The 20,889-nt window shown below is 47.1% G+C and overlaps 1 protein-coding gene across 1 annotated transcript in view; it reads left to right on the forward strand.

The window, feature by feature from the left end:
- The window catches only part of LOC311144687 (uncharacterized protein), an 88,552-nt gene that overhangs the window by 16,456 nt on the left and 51,207 nt on the right, over window positions 1–20,889 (forward strand). Inside the window, exons 5-7 of the mRNA XM_084180770.1 lie at window positions 12,950–13,003; window positions 16,951–17,004; window positions 17,338–17,391. Coding sequence (XP_084036896.1) covers window positions 12,950–13,003; window positions 16,951–17,004; window positions 17,338–17,391 — 162 coding nt within the window. The remainder of the gene's footprint in view (window positions 1–12,949; window positions 13,004–16,950; window positions 17,005–17,337; window positions 17,392–20,889) is intronic.

Consider the following 20,889-nt stretch of genomic DNA (forward strand, 5'->3'; position numbering starts at 1 on the left):
AGCGCAGGAAGTGAGTAAGAAACAGACAAATGGACACTTTACCGTCTGTTCAGCAATCCTGTGCAGACAGAGATCTCTAGGTAGTGTGTGTGACTGTACGTGTATGTGTGTGTGTGTTTGCGTAGGTATGTGCACATGTGTGTCTGCCTGCATAAGTGTGTGCGTATCAGCTACCTACCGTAGTCCATGAGGCTGTGGAGGCTGGAGGCTGGGTGCTGGAGGCTGGGGGATGGAGGCTGGGTGCTGGAGGCTGGGGGATGGAGGCTGGGGGCTGGAGGCTGGGTGCTGGAGGATGGGGGATGGAGGCTGGGTGCTGGAGGCTGGAGGTTGGTGGATGGAGGCTGGGGGCTGGAGGCTGGGTGCTGGAGGCTGGGGGCTGGAGGCTGGAGGGCGGCGGCTAGGGGTTGGAGGCTGGAAGTGGGGGTGTGGGCTGGAGGATGGGGGCTGGAGGCTGGGGTCTGGAGGCTAGAGGCTGGGGTCTGGAGGCTGGGTGCTGGAGGCTGGAGGTTGGTGGATGGAGGCTGGGGGCTGGAGGCTGGGTGCTGGAGGCTGGGGGCTGGAGGCTGGAGGGCGGCGGCTAGGGGTTGGAGGCTGGAAGTGGGGGTGTGGGCTGGAGGATGGGGTCTGGGGTCTGGAGGCTAGAGGCTGGGGTCTGGAGGATGGGGGCTGGAGGCTGGGGCCTCATAGGGGTAGGCTGTGGCAACCCAATCTCTTTAACTGAAGAAAGAAAGCTTTGTCCCCATCTTATTAAAGGCATTTAAGAGCCAGACTGGAGCTCACTACTAGCTCCCGCCAGTACACTACCTCCAAGCAGTTCATTCATGATCAAAAGCCTGAGACCCGGAACGCAAGACAACTCACTCCAATTCACTGTGGACTGAATGATTCCTGAGTGACTTGGTGGTGCAGTATCTTGTACTGTATGGGGTAAATCTTAACGCCACAATCACACCGACTGCGTCATTGCGTTTTGGTACACCAGAAGTGCATTCATTTCCAATGGAACGCTGCGTTTGCCTTGCAGCATTGCGTTGCAGAGGCAGTTGCAGTGCGTTCTGTGTGGTGCATACGTTTGATTTATCGAACGTATGCATAAAATTATATGCGTAGACGGCTTGACAGAAATGGTAGCAGAAGGTGAATGTTGAACTTTTGTTGCACACATATCCAGATGATGCTGCGTACCATTTTGCGCTATGACACTAGGTGTGTTCTAGGCGTCACTTAGTCATGCATTAATGTCAATGGGAGACTAAGTGAAAATGTAACTTAAATGGAAGTTAAGATTCGCCCCCGAGACTGTATGATGTCTAAAAGAAGTGGTTGAGTCAGCTGGATATGGATAGCTCTACTCTCTGGGTCATGGCTCAGCAAACGCAAACACATGGGGGGACACTTTGATTCTTCTAATATTGACAAAGACATGTTTAACTGTTTAAACAGTGCAATGGCATTGTACTAAACACAGCTTATTTTCTGTGACCTTCATGAACCTTTACAAATGACCTTGGTGGCTCTGGATGGTGAATACTGATTTAATAAAACCTGTTTTCAGGGGACTGACGCAATAGTGAAACCTAACCTTTAGAAGCCCTTGAACTCATTTGACATGTCACCTTTGACACAGATACGTGAGGTGTAATCTAGCAACCGTCGTCAACACACGGGGAGTGAGCGCACGTGAGTCATCTAGACGTATAGCCACCCCCTATTCATCATCACAGCTCAGCTACTGCAGTAAAGGGTTGGTGACGGTCGGTGCTACCTCACTAATCTAACCGCCCGCTTCTCTTGACAGAGAGGTGTCATGTCTGCCTGTGGGCAGCCTGTCTCACCTCACCTCTTCCTTCACCTCTTCCTCTTCAGACACGTGAGAGCCTCACACCAGCCTTCCTCAGCTCAGTCATCAAGCCTGCGGGCGGCTAGCCGGCTAGCACTCAAAGAAAGCCCTGCCTGACTGAGGAGGATATCACCCAGCCCTGCAGGGAGGCCTGGTGCCTGGTGCCTGGTGCCTGAGCCGCCATCAAAGGAGCCTTTGTGTGGTGGGGAACTGACCCTCAGTGCAGCGTAGGCAGAAGGGACGGTGTGAAGGTGCTGTAGTGTGCAGTTCAGTAGATTGCAGTGCAGTATACTCTTAGAAAAAAAGGGTTCCAAAAGAGTTATTTGGCTGTCCCTAAGGAGAACCCTTTTTGGTTCCAGGTAGAACCCTCTATAGAAAGGGTTCTACATGGAACTCAAAAAAGTTATACCTGGAACCAAAAGGGTTCTAACTTGAACCAAAAAGGCTTCTTCAAAGGGTTATCTTATGGGGACAGCCGAAAAAAAACATTTTAGGTTCTAGATGGCACCTTTTTTTGCTAATGGTGTAGCTAAAGTACGTATTGTGTGGAGCGAGGAAAGGGCATTAGCACGATTGCCAATGGAATCATTGCAGTCACTGTGTCATGAAGAAAAGACTGTAGAAAGTGGAAAGTGAAACTGACTGTAGTGAAGCGTGGTAGTGGCACTGATGAGGAAATCAAGATGAATGTTCTTGGTTGAATGTGCCAGGGTCACTGGTTCTGACAGAAGGCTGATGCAGGTCGATTACAGCCGTTCAGCACTGCACTGGCATTTCCATTCACTGTTTTGGGTATTGTTTATCAGACCTGGGTTCAAATACGGTACATATGTATTTGAGTATCTGGTATTTTTTTTGTCAATTTGAGTATTTTCAAGTACACAGCCCAAAACAAGTATTTTTATTTGAGTATTTGAATGCTTATTTGTAAAAACCAAATAGCCTTCCAAATTGTATTTCAAATACTCAAATACACTGACTCAAATACATTCCCATGAATTTAACCCAGGTGTTTGAAAATAGTATTTGAAATCCAGGCTCTGTCGTAGCCGGCCGCGACCGGGAGACCCATGGGGCGGCGCACAATTGGCCCAGCGTCATCCAGGGTAGGGCAGGGAATGGCCGGCAGGGATGTAGCTCAGTTGGTAGAGCATGGTGTTTGCAACGCCAGGGTTGTGGGTTCGATTCCCAAGGGGGGGTATGAAAAAAAATAAAAATAAAAATACTCAAAACAAAATAATGTATGCACTCACTAACTGTAAGTCGCTCTGGATAAGAGCGTCTGCTAAATGACTAAAATGTAAAAATGTAAATGTAAATGAAAATACTGTCAAATACTTTCCAAGTGTATTTCCAAATACACTACAGGTAGGGAAAAAAGTATTTGATCCCCTGCTGATTTTGTACATTTGCCCACTGACAAAGAAGTGATCAGTCTATAATTTTAATGGTAGGTTTATTTGAATAGTGAGAGACAGAATAACAACAAAAAAATCCAGAAAAACGCATGTCAAAAATGTTATAAATTGATTTGCATTTTAATGAGGGAATTAAGTATTTGACCCCCTCTCAATCAGAAAGATTTCTGGCTCCCATGTGTCTTTTATACTGGTAACGAGCTGAGATTATGAGCACACTCTTAAAGGGAGTTCTCCTAATCTCAGCTTGTTACCTGTATAAAAGACACCTGTCCACAGAAGCAATCAATCAATCAGATTCCAAACTCTCCACCATGGCCAAGACCAAAGAGCTCTCCAAGGATGTCAGGGACAAGATTGTAGACCTACACAAGGCTGGAATGGGCTACAAGACCATCGCCAAGCAGCTTGGTGAGAAGGTGACAACAGTTGGTGCGATTATTCGCAAATGGAAGAAACACAAAAGAACTGTCAATATCCCTCGGCCTGGGGCTCCATGCAAGTTCTCACCTCGTGGAGTTGCAATGATCATGAGAACGGTGAGGAATCAGCCCAGAACTACACGGGAGGATCTTGTCAATGATCTCAAGGCAGCTGGGACCATAGTCACCAAGAAAACAATTGGTAACACACTACGCCGTGAAGGACTGAAATCCTGCAGCGCCCGCAAGGTCCCCCTGCTCAAGAAAGCACATAGACATGGCCGTCTGAAGTTTGCCAATGAACATCTGAATGATTCAGAAGAGAATTGGGTGAAAGTGTTGTGGTCAGATGAGACCAAAATCGAGCTCTTTGGCATCAACTCAACTCGCCGTGTTTGGAGGAGGAGGAATGCTGCATATGACCCCAAGAACACCATCCCCACCGTCAAACATGGAGGTGGAAACATTATGCTTTGGGGGTGTTTTTTTGCTAAGGGGACAGGATAACTTCACCGCATCAAAGGGACGATGGACGGGGCCATATACCGTCAAATCTTGAGTGAGAACCTCCTTCTCTCAGCCAGGGCATTGAAAATGGGTCGTGGATGGGTATTCCAGCATGACAATGACCCAAAAGACACGGCCAAGGAAACAAAGGAGTGGCTCAAGAAGAAGCACATTAAGGTCCTGGAGTGGCCTAGCCAGTCTCCAGACCTTAATCCTATAGAAAATCTGAGGAGGGAGCTGAAGGTTCGAGTTGCCAAACGTCATCCTCGAAACCTTAATGACTTGGAGAAGATCTGCAAAGAGGAGTGGGACAAAATCCCTCCTGATATGTGTGCAAACCTGGTGGCCAACTACAAGAAACGTCTGACCTCTGTGATTGCCAACAAGGGTTTTGCCACCAAGTACTAAGTCATGTTTTGCAGAGGGGTCAAATACTTATTTCCCGCATTAAAATGCAAATCAATTTATAACATTTTTGACATGTGTTTTTCAGGATTTTTTTGTTGTTATTCTGTCTCTCACTGTTCAAATAAACCTACCATTAAAATGATAGACTGATCATGTCTTTGTCAGTGGGCAAACGTACAAAATCAGCAGGGGATCAAATACTTTTTTCCCTCACTGTATATATACAAAAGTATGTGGACACCCCTTCAAATTAGTGGATTCGGCTATTTCAGCCACACCCGCTGCTGACAGGTGTATAAAATCGAGCACACCGCCATGCAATCTCCATACACAAACATTGGCAGTAGAATGGCCTTACTGAAGAGCTCAGTTACTTTCAATGTGGCACCGTCATAGGATGCCACCTTTCCAACAAGTCAGTTCACCAAATTTCTGCCCTGCTAGAGCTGCCCCGGTCAACTGTAAGTGCTGTTATTGTGAAGTGGAAACGTCTAGAAGCAACAACGGCTCAGCCGCGAAGTGGTAGGCCACACAAGCTCATAGAACGGGACCGCCGAGTGCTCAGTTGCAACACTCACTACCGAGTTCCAAACTGCCTCTGGAAGCAACGCAGTATAAGAACTGTTCGTTGGGAGCTTCATGAAATGGGTTTCTATGAATGAGCAAACCTAAGATCACCATGCGCAATGCCAAGCATTGGCTGGAGTGGTGTAAAGCTTGCCGCCATTGGACTCTGGAGCAGTCGTAACGCGTTCTCTGGAGTGACGGACTAATCTAGGTTTGGCGGATGCCAGGAGAACGCTACCTGCCCGAATGCATAGTGCCAACTGTAAAGTTTGGTGGAGGAGGACTAATGGTCTGGGGCTGTTTTTCATGGTTCGGGCTCGGCCCCTTAGTTCCAGTAAAGGGACATCTTAACGCTACAGCATACGATGACATTCTAGACCATTCTGTGCTTCCATCTTTCTGGCAACAGTTTGGGTAAGGCCCTTTCCTGTTTCATCATGACAATGCGCCTGTGCACAAAGCGAGGTCCATACAGAAATGGTTTGTCGAGATCGGTGTGGAAGAACTTGACTGGCCTGCACAGAGCTCTGACCTCAACCCCATCGAACACCTTTTGGATGAATTTGAATGCCGACTGCGAGCCAGGCCTAATCGCCCAACATCAGGGCCTGACCTCACTAATGCTCTTGTGGATGCATGGAAGCAAGTCCCCGCAGCAATGTTCCAACATCTAGTGGAAAGCCTTCCCAGAAGAGTGGAGGCTGTTATAGCAGCAAAGGGGGGACCAACTCCATATTAATACCCACGATTTTGGAATGAGATGTTCGACAAGCAGGTGTCCACATACTTTTGGTCATGTAGTGTACATTAAAATATTAAACTACTTGTCTTTTCAAGTAAAAGATATCTGAATACTTACTTCCAATATATGTGAAAGTATTTTTGATATTTGAAATAGTATTTTAATCCAGGTCTGTGTTTATATAGTACAACAGTACACACATATTTTCCTCCAGAGATAAATTAAAGACCGCAATAATGTTTCATTATGTTACTTCCTTGATGTCATTTCATGTGATCTACATATAGAATATACATACTCACCCATTTGCTTTCTACATACTCGTGTTGTAGAGCACATTAAAGCTCTGAGAAGTCTGTTATCTGACTTCAAGTCATCTGGATCCAAGCGTCATGTCTCTCTTCGGTCCGTTTAACCTCAGAGTGTGTTAGAATGTCTGTTCTGGATTAATGGGCTGTAAAGACAGTAGCACGTGTCACCCCTGTAAAAGTTGTTGGCCCACATCGTAAACCTGGTCACAGCTCTCGCCCTGTGACACAGCTGCACCTTCATCCACTGGCAGGTCCAGACCCCAGACCCAAGCCCGGGTCTCGGGGGGGGGGAGAGAGAGCCATGTGTGTGTTTTGACGAATGAGCTGACGTGTGTCAGGCATGAGCTGATGTGAGTGTGTGTGCACATACACACCCAGGGCAGATTTCTTTCCTTGTATAAAGGCCTCTTTTTACAGGGATCAGTGGGGATACTATCAGGACTCAGGGGAAAAGAGAGGCTCACTCCTCCGTGTCAGGCCACACACTGAAAGGCTGAAGGATAGACTGAGTAATGCTCCTCCTGTCTCCATAGGGGGAATATCTCTCTACCTTCCCATCATGCCATCATTGAATATGATGTGTAAGCTAATATCTTAGTCTCTGCATGTCTCTCCTATTATCTCTTCTTTCTCTCTACCATTCTCTCTCTCTCTCTGTATTCTCTCTCTCTCTCTCTCTCTCTCTCTCTCTCTCTCTCTCTCTCTCTCTCAATTCAATTCAATTCAATTTCAATTTAAGGGCTTTATTGGCATGGGAAACGTGTGTTAACATTGCCAAAGCAAGTGAAGTAGATAGTAAACAAAAGTGAAATAAACAATAAATATTAACAGTAAACATTACACTCAGAAGTTTCAAAAGAATAAAGACATTTCTGTCTTCTCTCTCTCTCTCTTCTCTCTCTCTGTCTTCTCTCTCTCTCTCTGTCTTCTCTCTCTCTCTCTCTGTCATATCTCTCTCTCTCTCTCTCTCTCTCTCTCTCTCTCTCTCTCTCTCTCTCTATCTTCTCTCTCTCTGTCTTCTCTCTCTCTCTGTGTCTTCTCTCGCTCTCTCTCTCTATTCTCTCTCTCTCCTTCTCTCTCTCTCTCTTTCTCTCTCTCTCTCTGTCTTCTCTCTCTCTCCCTTCTCTCTCTCTGTGTCTTCTCTCTCTCTCTCTCTCTCTCTCTCTCTCTCTCTCTCTCTCTCTCTCTCTCTCTCTCTCTCTCTCTCTCTCTCTCTCTCTGTCTTCTCTCCCTCTACTCTCTCTCTCTCTCTCTCTCTCTCTCTCTCTCTCTCTCTCTCTCTCTCTCTCTCTCTCTCTCTCTCTCTCTCTCTCTCTCTCTCTCTCTGTGTGTCTCTCCCTCTCTATATTTCTTCCCCGTCTTTGTATTAAGATATAATGATTTCCATGTGTTGTAATATCCAGCTAATGCAAATGCAATGAGATGCACTGAATGGTTGAATAGAGAGGGAGGAAATCTGTAAATGAGCTTCTGGTAAGTGTCTCCATATGTCCACTGAGCTGTGTGAGGTGTGGTGGTACTGGGGCTGAGGGGGCAGGGTAGTATATGGGGGGGGTAGTGAAATCTGCTGACTTCTCTACAGGCTGATAATAAAGCAACTTCTCTATAGGCTGATAATAAAGCACACATACTGTAAATAACACAGACTGAGACAGGCAGGATTACTAAACCAAACACTTGGCCCTCCCCTCCCCTCCCTTCTCTCTTTCCTCTGTCTCTCCTCCTCTCTCTACTCTGTCTCTCCTCTCTCTCTCCTCTGTCTCTCCCCTCTCTCTCCTCTGTCTCTCCTCTCTCTCTCTCTCCTGTCTCTCCTCTGTCCCTCCTTTGTCTTTCCTCTGTCTCTCCTCTCCACTCTCTCTCCCCTCTCTCTCCTCTCTCTCTCCTCTGTCTCCCGTCTCTCTCTCCTCTGTCTCTCCTGTGTCTCCCCTCTCTCTCTCCTCTGTCTATTCTCTCACTTTCCTCTCTCTCTCTCTCTCTCTCTCTCTCTCTCTCTCTCTCTCTCTCTCTCTCTCTCTCTCTCTCTCTCTCTCTCTCTCTCTCTCTCTCTCTCGCTCCCTCTCTTTTTCCTCTCTCTCCCTCCTCTGTCTCCCCCTCTCTTTCCTCTCTCTCTCCTCTGTCTCTCCCCCTCTCTCTCCACTGCCTCTCCTCTGTCTCTCCTCTCTCTCTCCTCTGTCTCTCCTCTCTCTCTCCTCTGTCTTTCCTCCTCTCTCTCCTCTGTCTCTCCCCCTCTCTCCTCTGTCTCCCTCCACCTCTCTCTCCTCTGTCTCTCCTCTCTCTGTCCTCTGTCTCTCCCCTCTCTCTCCTCTGTCTCTCCTCTCTCTCTCTCCTCTGTCTCTCCTCTATATCTCTGTTGTCTCTCCTCTCTCTCTCCTCTGTCTCTCCCCCTCTCTCTCCTCTGTCTCTCCCCCTCTCTCTCCTCTGTCTCTCCTCTCTCCTCTGTCTCTCCCCCTCTCTCTGTTGTCTCTCCTCTCTCTCTCCTCTGTCTCTCCCCCTCTCTCTAATCTGTCTCTCCCCCTCTCTCTGTTGTCTCTCCCCTCTCTCTCCTCTGTCTCCCCCCCTCTCTCCTCTGTCTCTCCCCCTCTCTCTCCTCTGTCTCTCCTCTCTATCTCCTCTGTCTCTTCTCTGTCTCTCCTCTCTCTCTCCTCTGTCTCTCCTCTCTCTCTCCTCTGTCTCTCCTCTCTCTCCTCTGTATCTCCTATGTCTCTCCTCTCTCTCTCCTCTGTCTCTCCTCTCTCTCTCCTCTGTCTCTCCTCTCTCTCCTCTGTATCTCCTATGTCTCTCCCCTTTCTCTCCTCTGTCTCTCCTCTGTCTCTCCTCTGTCTCTCCTCTGTCTCTCCCCCCCTCTCTCTCCTCTGTCTCTCCCCCTCTCTCTCCTCTATCTCTCCTCTCTCGCTCCTCTGTCTCTCCCCCTCTCTATTCTCTGTCTCTCCTCTCTCTCTCCTCTGTCTCTCCTCCTCTCCTCCTCTGTCTCTCCCCCCTCTCTCCTCTGTCTCTCCCCCTCTCTCTCCTCTGTCTCTCCTCTCTATCTCCTCTGTCTCTTCTCTGTCTCTTCTCTCTCTCACCTCTGTCTCTCCTCTCTCTCTCCTGTCTCTCCTCTCTATCTCCTCTGTCTCTCCTCTCTCTCCTCTGTATCTCCCCTCTCTCTCCTCTGTCTCTCCTCTGTATCTCCTATGTCTCTCCTCTGTCTCTCCTCTGTATCTCCCCTCTCTCTCCTCTGTCTCTCCTCTCTCTCTCCTCTGTCTCTCCTCTGTCTCTCCCCCTCGCTCTCCTCTGTCTCTCTCCCCCTCTCTCTCCTCTGTCTCTCCTCTCTGTCTCTTCTCTGTCTCTTCTCTGTCTCTCCTCTCTCTCTCCTCTGTCTCTCCTCTCTCTCTCGTCTGTCTCTCCTCTCTCTCCTCTGTATCTCCCCTTTCTCTCATCTGTCTCTCCTCTGTCTCTCCTCTGTCTCTCCCCCCCTCTCTCTCCTCTGTCTCTCCCCCTCTCTCTCCTCTATCTCTCCTCTCTCGCTCCTCTGTCTCTCCCCCTCTCTATTCTCTGTCTCTCCTCTCTCTCTCCTCTGTCTCTCCTCTTCTCCTCCTCTGTCTCTCCCCCCTCTCTCCTCTGTCTCTCCCCCTCTCTCTCCTCTGTCTCTCCTCTCTATCTCCTCTGTCTCTTCTCTGTCTCTCCTCTCTCTCTCCTCTGTCGCTCCTCTCTCTCTCCTCTGTCTCTCCTCTCTCTCCTCTGTATCTCCTATGTCTCTCCCCTCTCTCTCCTCTGTCTCTCCTCTCTCTCTCATCTGTGTCTCCCCCTCTCTCTCCTCTGTCTCTCCTCTCTATCTCATATGTCTCTCCCCCTTGCTCTCCTCTGTCTCTCCTCTCTCTCTCCTCTGACTCTCCCCCTCTCTCTCCTCTCTCCTCTCTCTCTCCTCTGTCTCTCCCCCTCGCTCTCCTCTGTCTCTCCTCTCTCTCTCCTCTGACTCTCCCCCTCTCTCTCCTCTCTCCTCTCTCTCTCCTCTGTCTCTCCCCTCTCTCTCCTCTGTCTCTCCTCTCTCTCTACTCTCTCTCTCCCCCTCTCTCTCCTCTGTCTCTCCTCTCTCTCTCTCCTCTGTCTCTCCTCTCTCTCTCCTCTGTCTCTCCTCTCTCTCTCCTCTGTCTCTCCCCCTCTCTCTCCTCTGTCTCTCCCCCTCTCTCTCCTCTGTCTCTCCCCTCTCTCTCCTTTGTCTCTCCCCCCTCTCTCCTCTGTCTCTCCTCTCTCTCTCCTCTGTCTCTCCCCCTCTCTCTCCTCTGTCTCCCATCTCTATCTCCTCTGTCTTTCCATTCTCTCTCCTCTGTCTCTCCTCTCTCTCTCCTCTGTCTCTCCCCATTTCTCTCCTCTGTCTCTCCCCCTCTCTCTCCTCTGTCTCTCCTCTCTCTCTCTCCTCTGTCTCTCCTCTCTCTCTCCTCTGTCTCTCCTCTCTATCTCCTCTGTCTTTCCCCCTCTATCTCCTCTGTCTCTCCCCTTCTCTCTCCTCTGTCTCTCCCCCTCTCTCTCCTCTGTCTCCCATCTCTATATCCTCTGTCTCTCCTCTCTCTGCTCTCTTTCTCCTCTCTCTCCTCTGTCTCTCCCCTCTCTCCTCTGTCTCTCCCCTCTCTCCTCTGTCTCTCCTCTCACTCTCCTCTCTCTCTCCTCTGTCTCCCCCCATTTCTCACTCTCCTCTGTATATTCTTTCTCTCCTCTCTCTCTCCTCTCTCTCTCTCTCCTCTGGATGTGATTGAAAATAATTCCCCCTCTCTCTTCTCTCCTCCACAATGGAAAACTTGGGAGTCAGAGGGTTTTGGTGTTCAGGAATGCTTTAGGTTCATTTGCTTTTCATGTACGACCGGGGAAACAAACACATTTAAGTCATAACTTCAACTGTCATCATCCCTGTCACCAGAGGTGTTTGTGATGGACATTACCCCAGCACGTCCAACGTTGTCTAAGGTGCAGCTTATCTCTCTCCAAAATAATTCAATATTGATTTGAATCCAATTTCATCAGGCTACTCACAATACATTTACATTTACATTTTAGTAATTTAGCAGACACTCTTATCCAGAGCGACTTACAGTTTGTGAGTGCATACATTATTTTTTTATACCCCCCGTGGGAAACGAACCCACAACCCTGGCGTTGCAAACGCCATGCTCTACCAACTGAGCTACATCCCTGCCGGCCATTCCTTCCCCTACCCTGGACGACGCTGGGCCAATTGTGCGCCGCCCCATGGGTCTCCCGGTCACGGCCGGCTACGACAGAGCCTGGATTCGAACCAGGATCTCTAGTGGCACAGCTAGCACTGTGATGCAGTGCCTTAGACCAATACGCCTTCACAATGCTATTTTCCAAAGGGTCCTATCAGCCCCAACTCCCTGTTCTGTTGAATGGGGCCCACTTGGAATTTATGTTCTGTTTCCCCAAGAGGACTTATCCTTTACCATTAATCACCAGTGGATTTATGTCTGGTTGTTATTTAGTTGGTCCCCTGCTAAAACATTTGGCATGCCTGGTCCAATAGGATTCTACATGGACCAACAGTTTGTGGTACAACTCCTGTAAGAGAGACAGAATATCCACTATAGAAATGGTTAACTGGCCTTGCCTTCACTCTGCTCTGTGGGCCCCTGGGATGATGGTGGAATAGTGAACCGTTGAGGAAAACCACATCCATATTTAAAAACTCAGACAGGCGGGCAGGCAGGGAAACAGACATGCAGGCAAGCAGACAGACAGGCAGACAGGCAGGCAGGCAGGCAGGCAGACAGACAGACAGACAGACATGCAGACAGGCAGACAGGCAGGCAGGCAGGCAGACAGGCAGGCAGGCAGACAGATGGGCAGACAGACGGGCAGACAGGCAGGCAGACAGACAGACAGACAGACAGACAGACAGACAGACAGACAGACAGACAGACAGACAGACAGACAGACAGACAGACAGACAGACAGACAGGCAGGCAGACAGACAGGCAGACAGACAGACAGACAGACAGACAGATAAGCAGACAGACAGACAGACAGACAGACAGACAGACAGACAGGCAGGCAGACAGGCAGTCAGACAGACGGGCAGACAGGCAGGCAGACAGACAGACAGACAGACAGACAGACAGACAGACAGACAGACAGACAGACAGACAGACAGACAGGCAGGCAGACAGGCAGGCAGACGGGCAGACAGGCAGACAGACAGACAGACAGACAGACATGCAGGCAGGCAGGCAGACAGGCAGGCAGGCAGGCAGGCAGGCAGGCAGGCAGGCAGGCAGGCAGGCAGGCAGGCAGGCAGACAGACAGACAGACAGACAGACAGACAGACAGACAGACAGACAGACAGACAGGCAGGCAGGCAGGCAGGCAGGCAGGCAGACAGGCAGGCAGGCAGACAGGCAGACAGGCAGACAGAGTGCATATGGCCCGCAGAGCGCCTACACAAACACACACAGAGAGGGCTCAGATCAACCCTGACCAGTTGCATAGCCAGACGTTAGAGAGTGGAAACTCTACAGGCGGTGAGATTACTCAGACAGTGATAGATATAGAAGTATCCCCTAGATACTTCTATATCCCCTACACCCTCACGAAAATCGCAAAGTGGTTGAAGCGTATACATTAGCCACCATATGATACATTAACACATTGTCACACTCCCTTCGTACTGAAACAAATGTATGGTAGATCCACCTGTTTTTCTCCTCAATCTTCATTTAATCTCAACATTGTGTCTTCCTGTTTTGTAGGGTCCTTCTGGTCCCCATGGAAACCCTGGTCGCCCCGGACCCCCTGGACTCAAGGTATGTATTCAGTAGATCAATTATGATCCATAGGTGTTTTGGGGGACAGATTAGAGGGCTAATATAGAGACAGGTATTCGTGATAGTGTATGCACTGTATATATTGTTATCATTCATTACATGTAGATCCTGTGATTCTAAAAGTTTCCACTGAAAAAAAGGAGTCAGTTGGACAATGAAAGGAATATGGTGTTCACAAGTGTAGATGTTGGCACCAGTTACAACCTCATTTCCCTAGCCCTGTCCAGGAGAGGCTGTTCTGGAGGAAATTTCAGGACCACGGTTGTGTCCCAAATGCCACCCTATTCTCTATAGTGCACTACTTTTTACCGGGGCCAATAGGGGAATAGGGTGCTGTTTGGGACGCATGCCCATTTCATGCCAAGTTGGGGTTTAAAATGTACACTTAAATGGTGCGATGGAGGTGATAATGGAGAAGCTAATATTTCTACCATCAATAACCTTGTAGAATAATTGTATTATTTTGTGACCGTTTATGTATTTTCACAGTTTTAGCACCAACAGTGACTGTTGACTAGAGTACCTGCTGAAATTGGCCTGGTGCATTCAGGTGGAGACTCTTGAGTCGTAAACAGCAGGAGGGTATTCATAAATGTTACCCACAGTACAGGGTTTGTTCAGAAGCCCAGTGTGGTGTAAAATGATTCCCTTTGATCCAATTCCTTTAAAGAAACACAAATGTTACTACTGGTTGTAAATGTTTCTGCGTTAGGCCTTGAATGGCCCAATTAACATGTAGAGGGCCAGGTTGTTTTCCTTTCCACCTGGCCAGTAAAAACCATGGGCCCTAGTTATATTTAAAGGGCCCTGAGTTTTTCTGGGTCAGATCAAGTGTTCAGTGAAAAACTCCTGGCCCTATGAATGAGTGAAGTTTAGGATTATTTGCGTTCGGCGTCTTTATGGTACAGTAGTAAGATTAGAAAGTAATCACTTCCCAGTACCCTGGACTACAGCAATAGTCAGACAGCACCACACTACTGGAAAGGGCAAGGAGTGTGCCTGGTCACTCATATTAATGGACTCGTGTAAATACAACTGTTGTGTGTGAACCCATTCACTCCCTGACACTGCAGGCCGGCATGTAAACTGTAATTATCCACCTTTGTGTGATTAAACAGCATAACTTTCCAGAGAATGCACCATTACATCAAGCCATTGTGTGTATACCAGATCACTAATGTTGACTAACAGTGAGTACTACATGTAAACTCCAGTGCTTGAGTTCTGCATGCCATGGCAGAGAACATGTATATAAAACCATTATATTTAAACCTAACATTGAACTACACACATTCACATACATATACACTACATACACACACAAACGCACACACACACACATACACACACACATACATACACACACACACACACACACACACACACACACACACACACACACACACCCACAACACACGCTAATCTGCTCTTTATTCTTACACTCAGAGAAAAGGGTTCCAAAACTGTTCTTCGGCTGTCCCAATAGGAGAACCCTCTCTGGCTCCAGGTAGAACCCTTTTGGGTTCCATGTAGAACTCTCTGTGGAAAGGGAACCAACCAAAAGGGTTCTACCTGGAACCAAAAAGGGTTCTAAGAGTAGTCTTATTATTATCTATTTTGATGTCTAGTCACTTTACCCTGCCTTTATGTACATACAGTGGGGGAAAAAAGTATTTAGTCAGCCACCAATTGTGCAAGTTCTCCCACTTAAAAAGATGAAAGAGGCCTGTAATTTCCATCATAGGTACACGTCAAGTATGACAGACACATTGAGGAAAAAAAATCCAGAAAATCACATTGTAGGATTTTTAATGAATTTATTTGCAAATTATGGTGGAAAAAAAATATTTGGTCACCTACAAACAAGCAAGATTTCTGGCTCTCACAGACCTGTAACTTCTTCTTTAAGAGGCTCCTCTGTCCTCCACTCGTTACCTGTATTAATGGCACCTGTTTGAACTTGTTATCAGTATAAAAGACACCTGTCCACAACCTCAAACAGTCACACTCCAAACTCCACTATGGCCAAGACCAAAGAGCTGTCAAAGGACACCAGAAACAAAATTGTAGACCTGCACCAGGCTGGGAAGACTGAATCTGCAATAGGTAAGCAGCTTGGTTTGAAGAAATCAACTGTGGGAGCAATTATTAGGAAATGGAAGACATACAAGACCACTGATAATCTCCCTCGATCTGGGGCTCCACGCAAGATCTCACCCCGTGGGGTCAAAATGATCACAAGAATGGTGAGCAAAAATCCCAGAACCACACGGGGGGACCTAGTGAATGACCTGCAGAGAGCTGGGACCAAAGTAACAAAGCCTACCATCAATAACACACTACTCCGCCAGGGACTCAAATCCTGCAGTGCCAGACGTGTCCCCCTGCTTAAGCCAGTACATGTCCAGGCCCATCTGAAGTTTGCTAGAGTGCATTTGGATGATCCAGAATGGGAGAATGTCATATGGTCAGATGAAACCAAAATATAACTTTTTGGTAAAAACTCAACTCGTCGTGTTTGGAGGACAAAGAATGCTGAGTTGCATCCAAAGAACACCATACCTACTGTGAAGCTTGGGGGTGGAAACATCATGCTTTGGGGTTGTTTTTCTGCAAAGGGACCAGGACGACTGATCCGTGTAAAGGAAAGAATGAATGGGGCCATGTATCGTGAGATTTTGAGTGAAAACCTCCTTCCATCAGCAAGGGCATTGAAGATGAAACGTGGCTGGGTCTTTCAGCATGACAATGATCCCAAACACACCGCCCGGGCAACGAAGGAGTGGCTTCGTAAGAAGCATTTCAAGGTCCTGGAGTGGCCTAGCCAGTCTCCAGATCTCAACCCCATAGAAAATATTTGGAGGGAGTTGAAAGTCAGTGTTGCCCAGCGACAGCCCCAAAACATCACTGCTCTAGAGGAGATCTGCATGGAGGAATGGGCCAAAATACCAGTGTGTGAAAACCTTGTGAAGACTTACAGAAAACGTTTGACCTGTGTCATTGCCAACAAAGGGTATATAACAAAGTATTGAGAAACTTGTGTTATTGACCAAATACTTATTTTCCACCATAATTTGCAAATAAATTCATTAAAAATCCTACAATGTGATTTTCTGGAAAAAATAATCTCATTTTGTCTGTCATAGATGTACCTATGATGAAAATTACAGGCCTCTCTCATCTTTTTAAGTGGGAGAACTTGCACAATTGGTGGCTGACTAAATACTTTTTTCCCCCACTGTATCTACCTAAAGTACCTCGTACCCCTGCACATTGATCTGCTACTGGTACTTCCTGTATATAGCTCCACATTGATCTGGTACTGGTACTTCCTGTATATAGCTCCACATTGATCTGGTACTGGTACATTCTGTATATAGCTTCACATTGATCTGGTACTGGTACTCCCTGTATATAGCTCCACATTGATCTGGTACTGGTACTCCCTGTACATAGCTCCACATTGATCTGGTACTGGTACTCCCTGTATAGCTCTATTCTTGTGTATGTTATTCCTCTTGTGTTACTATTTTTATTTTTCATATATTTTTTAAACTCTGCATCTTTGAGAAGGGCTCGTAAGCAAGCATTTCACAGTAAAGTATACACCTGTTGTATTCGGCGCATGTGAGGTTAAAATTTGATTTGAACTGAGTAACATTGAGTAGGCTCTTTAAGTCAAGGTATATGGGAGAAATCAACATCTGTGCTTTGACGAAGCAGCTTGCTTCAAAATAAATACTATTGAGGGGAATCATGTCGCCGTCCTGAACCTTCTTTCAAGATTTCAGAAATCTACATCTGTTCAGTATTTGGAGACTAATGCCGTAAGACGTCAAGAGAATCAGGGGAATCTGACTACTAAACAGTTTTTCTCTCTCTCTGTTTCTCTGTGTGTGTGTGTGTGTGTGTCTTCTCTGTTCCAGGGACGGAAAGGAGACCCTGGCCTTTCACCTGGCAGAGCACCAAAAGGAGAGAGAGTGAGTATCTTGTGTTTCAGTGTATCGTTCTTTAAAACGGGAGTGGAACAACGGCTAACCTAATAACTCCGGATAATGTAATAATTCAATAATATAATACGTTATCTGTAACAGAGAATCATATCATTGAGCTTTAGTCATTGAGAGTTACTCAACAAAATGGAAACACATTTTGCAATAACCCAATTTTCAACATTGTCCGATAAGACCTAAAGTGTTATCTGTGTTAGCTGGCAAGTAGCAAGTAAAGTAGTAGAAACCTGTTTCATGAACATGAAGAGTATGAAGTTGATTTAACTGTATGTACTGTATCACTAATTATGATCTGTCTAGGGAGACCGTGGTGCTTCAGGATCCCCTGGACTGACTGGTCAAGTTGGTAGAAAGGTAGGAAACCCCTTTACCCTTAATCCTGCCATGCTCACCTTACGTTATGAATCAGATTCTTTGAAGGAGTACGGTGGACCACATTGAAGTGCACTAAATCATAGGCTACACCCTGCCTGCCCACTCCTAAATCTCTTTCAAGCAGTGTTCAGCAGGAATTTTTCAAAGAGGACTGGTTAGGAGGGCTGAAGCCAAGAGCTTTTTTTCACATGATGTTTATTCTCTTGTTTGGAGAAGAACCTAACATAGTGAAGGCGTAGTAGTCCTGTACGTTTAGAGTGCCTGTGTTCAGACAGACTCTTCTTCAGGACTCTGGAGCAGGTGGATTGGAATGGAATAGCTGGGTTGTGACATCATCACTAATGGCTTCCAACACGAAGAGGGCGATTGAGGAGAGTCTTTTTTGGGTGGGAACTTTTTACAGTGGGAATCACGCTTTCACTCCATGCAGCTCAAAATGTTATGTCATTGCCTCTCTTTGACAACTGTCCTCAACAGTATTCTGCAGCTACTATGTTTAGTAACCATTACATTTTGTAACGTCTTTAGCTCCTTTGGTGCACTGCCTCAAATCAACATGTCCAAACTGAGTATGAGGATCATTATTCAGTCATTTTCTAGGACGCTCATTTCTTTGACGGTCAGTCACACGTGTCAGTATTCCAGGGGATTACCAGGCTGCCAGAGCTGTTCTGTGTGCTTGATTGCTCCAGACCTGGCCTTGCCCTGAGCATGTAACACAGCTTAATCACACATGTCCCATGGGAGACTATTACACACACTCAGGTGGGAAGGGGAACATCTGCTCCGTGCCCCAATGCCCCAACACGTTTTTCATTACCAGAAAATAACATTGGTGCTAATTTAAAAAATCCCTAATGATGATGAGCTCTGTTCAGCAACACGCACAATCACCATGCAGTCCGTTTTGGACACATTTGTATGAGAGCAGTAAAGCCTGAACCTGGCGTAGAAACAACAGCTACGCAGTAGGACAGGCTGGCGGTGAAAGACCATCTGGTCTAGGCTCCAGTCAAGGTTGTTTCATTCACCACAGTAAAATAGAGGGTCTCTTTCAGCTGTCTATGTGGGTGCGTAATAAATGGCACCCTATTCCCAATATTGTGCGCTACTGTTGACCAGAGCCTACATAGGGAATTAGGGTCCAATTTGTGATGCACCCTGTATGATGTGCGTAATGGAAAAAATAGTTTATGGGAAAATAGCGTCTCTTTCTTCCATTGAAGAGCTGAATGATGGTAATTGCAGCTTCTCTCTAAGTGTGGACAGAGGTTAAGTGACTCTTAAATCCCTCTAACTAATGTACTGTAGGGGGAAGTGAATGTTACATCCCTGTAACTAATGTACTGTAGGGGGAAGTGAATGTTACATCCCTGTAACTAATGTACTGTAGGGGGAAGTGAATGTTGCATCCCTCTAACTAATGTACTGTAGGGGGAAGTGAATGTTACATCCCTCTAACTAATGTACTGTAGGGGGAAGTGAATGTTACATCCCTCTAACTAATGTACTGTAGGGGGAAGTGAATGTTGCATCCCTCTAACTAATGTACTGTAGGGGGAAGTGAATGTTACATCCCTCTAACTAATGTACTGTAGGGGGAAGTGAATGTTACATCCCTATAACTAATGTACTGTAGGGGGAAGTGAATGTTGCATCCCTCTAACTAATGTACTGTAGGGAGGTGGGTGTCCAGCTGGGGGATATTTTTTTCCCTTACTCACTATTGTCAGCATGAGAAACCCCTGAATCATGCTGGGAGGTAGCTGAATGTTATGTGTTAAAAAAAAAAATGTTTAGTTACTAAGGCCACCACATAGACGTCTCACTATTTTGTGGCACTTGTTGCAGTTGCATCTGCTGCATGTATGTAGGAATCTGTACTCTGTAACCAGGAATCTGTTGATTCCTACATACACTTCTACCGACCCTGTGACCTCACTGACTGTGTTTTACTGTGTTCTACAGTACCCTGTGACCTCACTGACTGTGTTCTACAGTACCCTGTAACCTCACTGACTGTGTTCTACAGTACCCTGTGACCTCACTGACTGTGTTCTACAGTACCCTGTGACCTCACTGACTGTGTTCGACTGTACCCTGTGACCTCACTGACTGTGTTCTACAGTACCCTGTGACCTCACTGACTGTGTTCTACAGTACCCTGTGACCTCACTGACTGTGTTCTACAGTACCCTGTGACCTCACTGACTGTGTTCTACAGTACCCTGTGACCTCAACAGCTGTGTAGGCACTTGCTCCCTGTGCCTCTTGAAGTTGTACCCCAGACAGACAGACAGACAGACAGACAGACAGACAGACAGACAGACAGACAGACAGACAGACAGACAGACAGATTCAGCGGTGTAATGGGTCAAGGTTACCCTGCAGTCAGACAGACAGACAGACAGACAGTCAGATAGACAGATTCAGCGGTGTAATGGGTCAAGGTTACCCTGCAGTCAGTCAGACAGACAGACAGACAGACAGACAGAGTCAGCGGTGTAATGGGTCAAGGTTACCCTGCAGTCAGTCAGACAGACAGACAGACAGACAGACAGAGTCAGCGGTGTAATGGGTCAAGGTTACCCTGCAGTCAGACAGACAGACAGACAGACAGTCAGACAGACAGAGTCAGCGGTGTAATGGGTCAAGGTTACCCTGCAGACAGACAGACAGACAGACAGACAGACAGACAGACAGACAGACAGACAGACAGACAGACAGAGTCAGCGGTGTAATGGATCAAGGTTACCCTGCAGTCAGCCAGACAGACAGACAGACAGACAGTCAGACAGACAGACAGACAGAGTCAGAGGTGTAATGGGTCAAGGTTACCCTGCAGTCAGCCAGACAGAGTCAGTGGTTGGGCTAGTAAATCAGAAGAGGCAGGTGGGCTGGTGGGGAAACTGACACACTGTGGAGAGCATTACCAGCCTTGGACCTGGATGTAGTGGAGCGGGGTGTGTGTGTGTGTGTGCATGCGTGAATGGTAGCGTGCTTGCTCACATGCGTCTGGACCCTGCTCTTTCCACTACCAGTCCAGCTATGATATCATTGGCATGGTGGAATTGCTCTGATTTTTATTAGATACTAGCTAAGTCTTTTTTCTCCTAGACTTTCCCTTCATATTCCTGGCTATAGGTAATGGTCTGACACGTTTGGTGGCTGGGCCTTGGTTAGGTTTCCTATTTGTTCAGCAGAGAATTACATTGGCGTAAGGGTAAATTGTGGGGATGAAAGACGTGAGAATATGAAGCCAGTTTCTCATTAATAATGAAAGAATCCAATGGAAAGAATATTGTCTGTCTACCAAAGTCATTTTACTGCTTCATACAAAATGGGTGAGATTAGACCTTGTGACATGCATGTACAATTGTGGATCATGGTCAAGACCCTGCCTCGTTCTTTTATATGATTAGTTTTATGATAAAGTAGTGTTTTCTTTGATGTTCTGTAAACCGAGAGCAATGGCTG

This window comes from Coregonus lavaretus (genome assembly GCF_964263955.1).
Source record: "Coregonus lavaretus genome assembly, chromosome: 17".
Lineage (NCBI taxonomy): Eukaryota > Metazoa > Chordata > Actinopteri > Salmoniformes > Salmonidae > Coregonus > Coregonus lavaretus.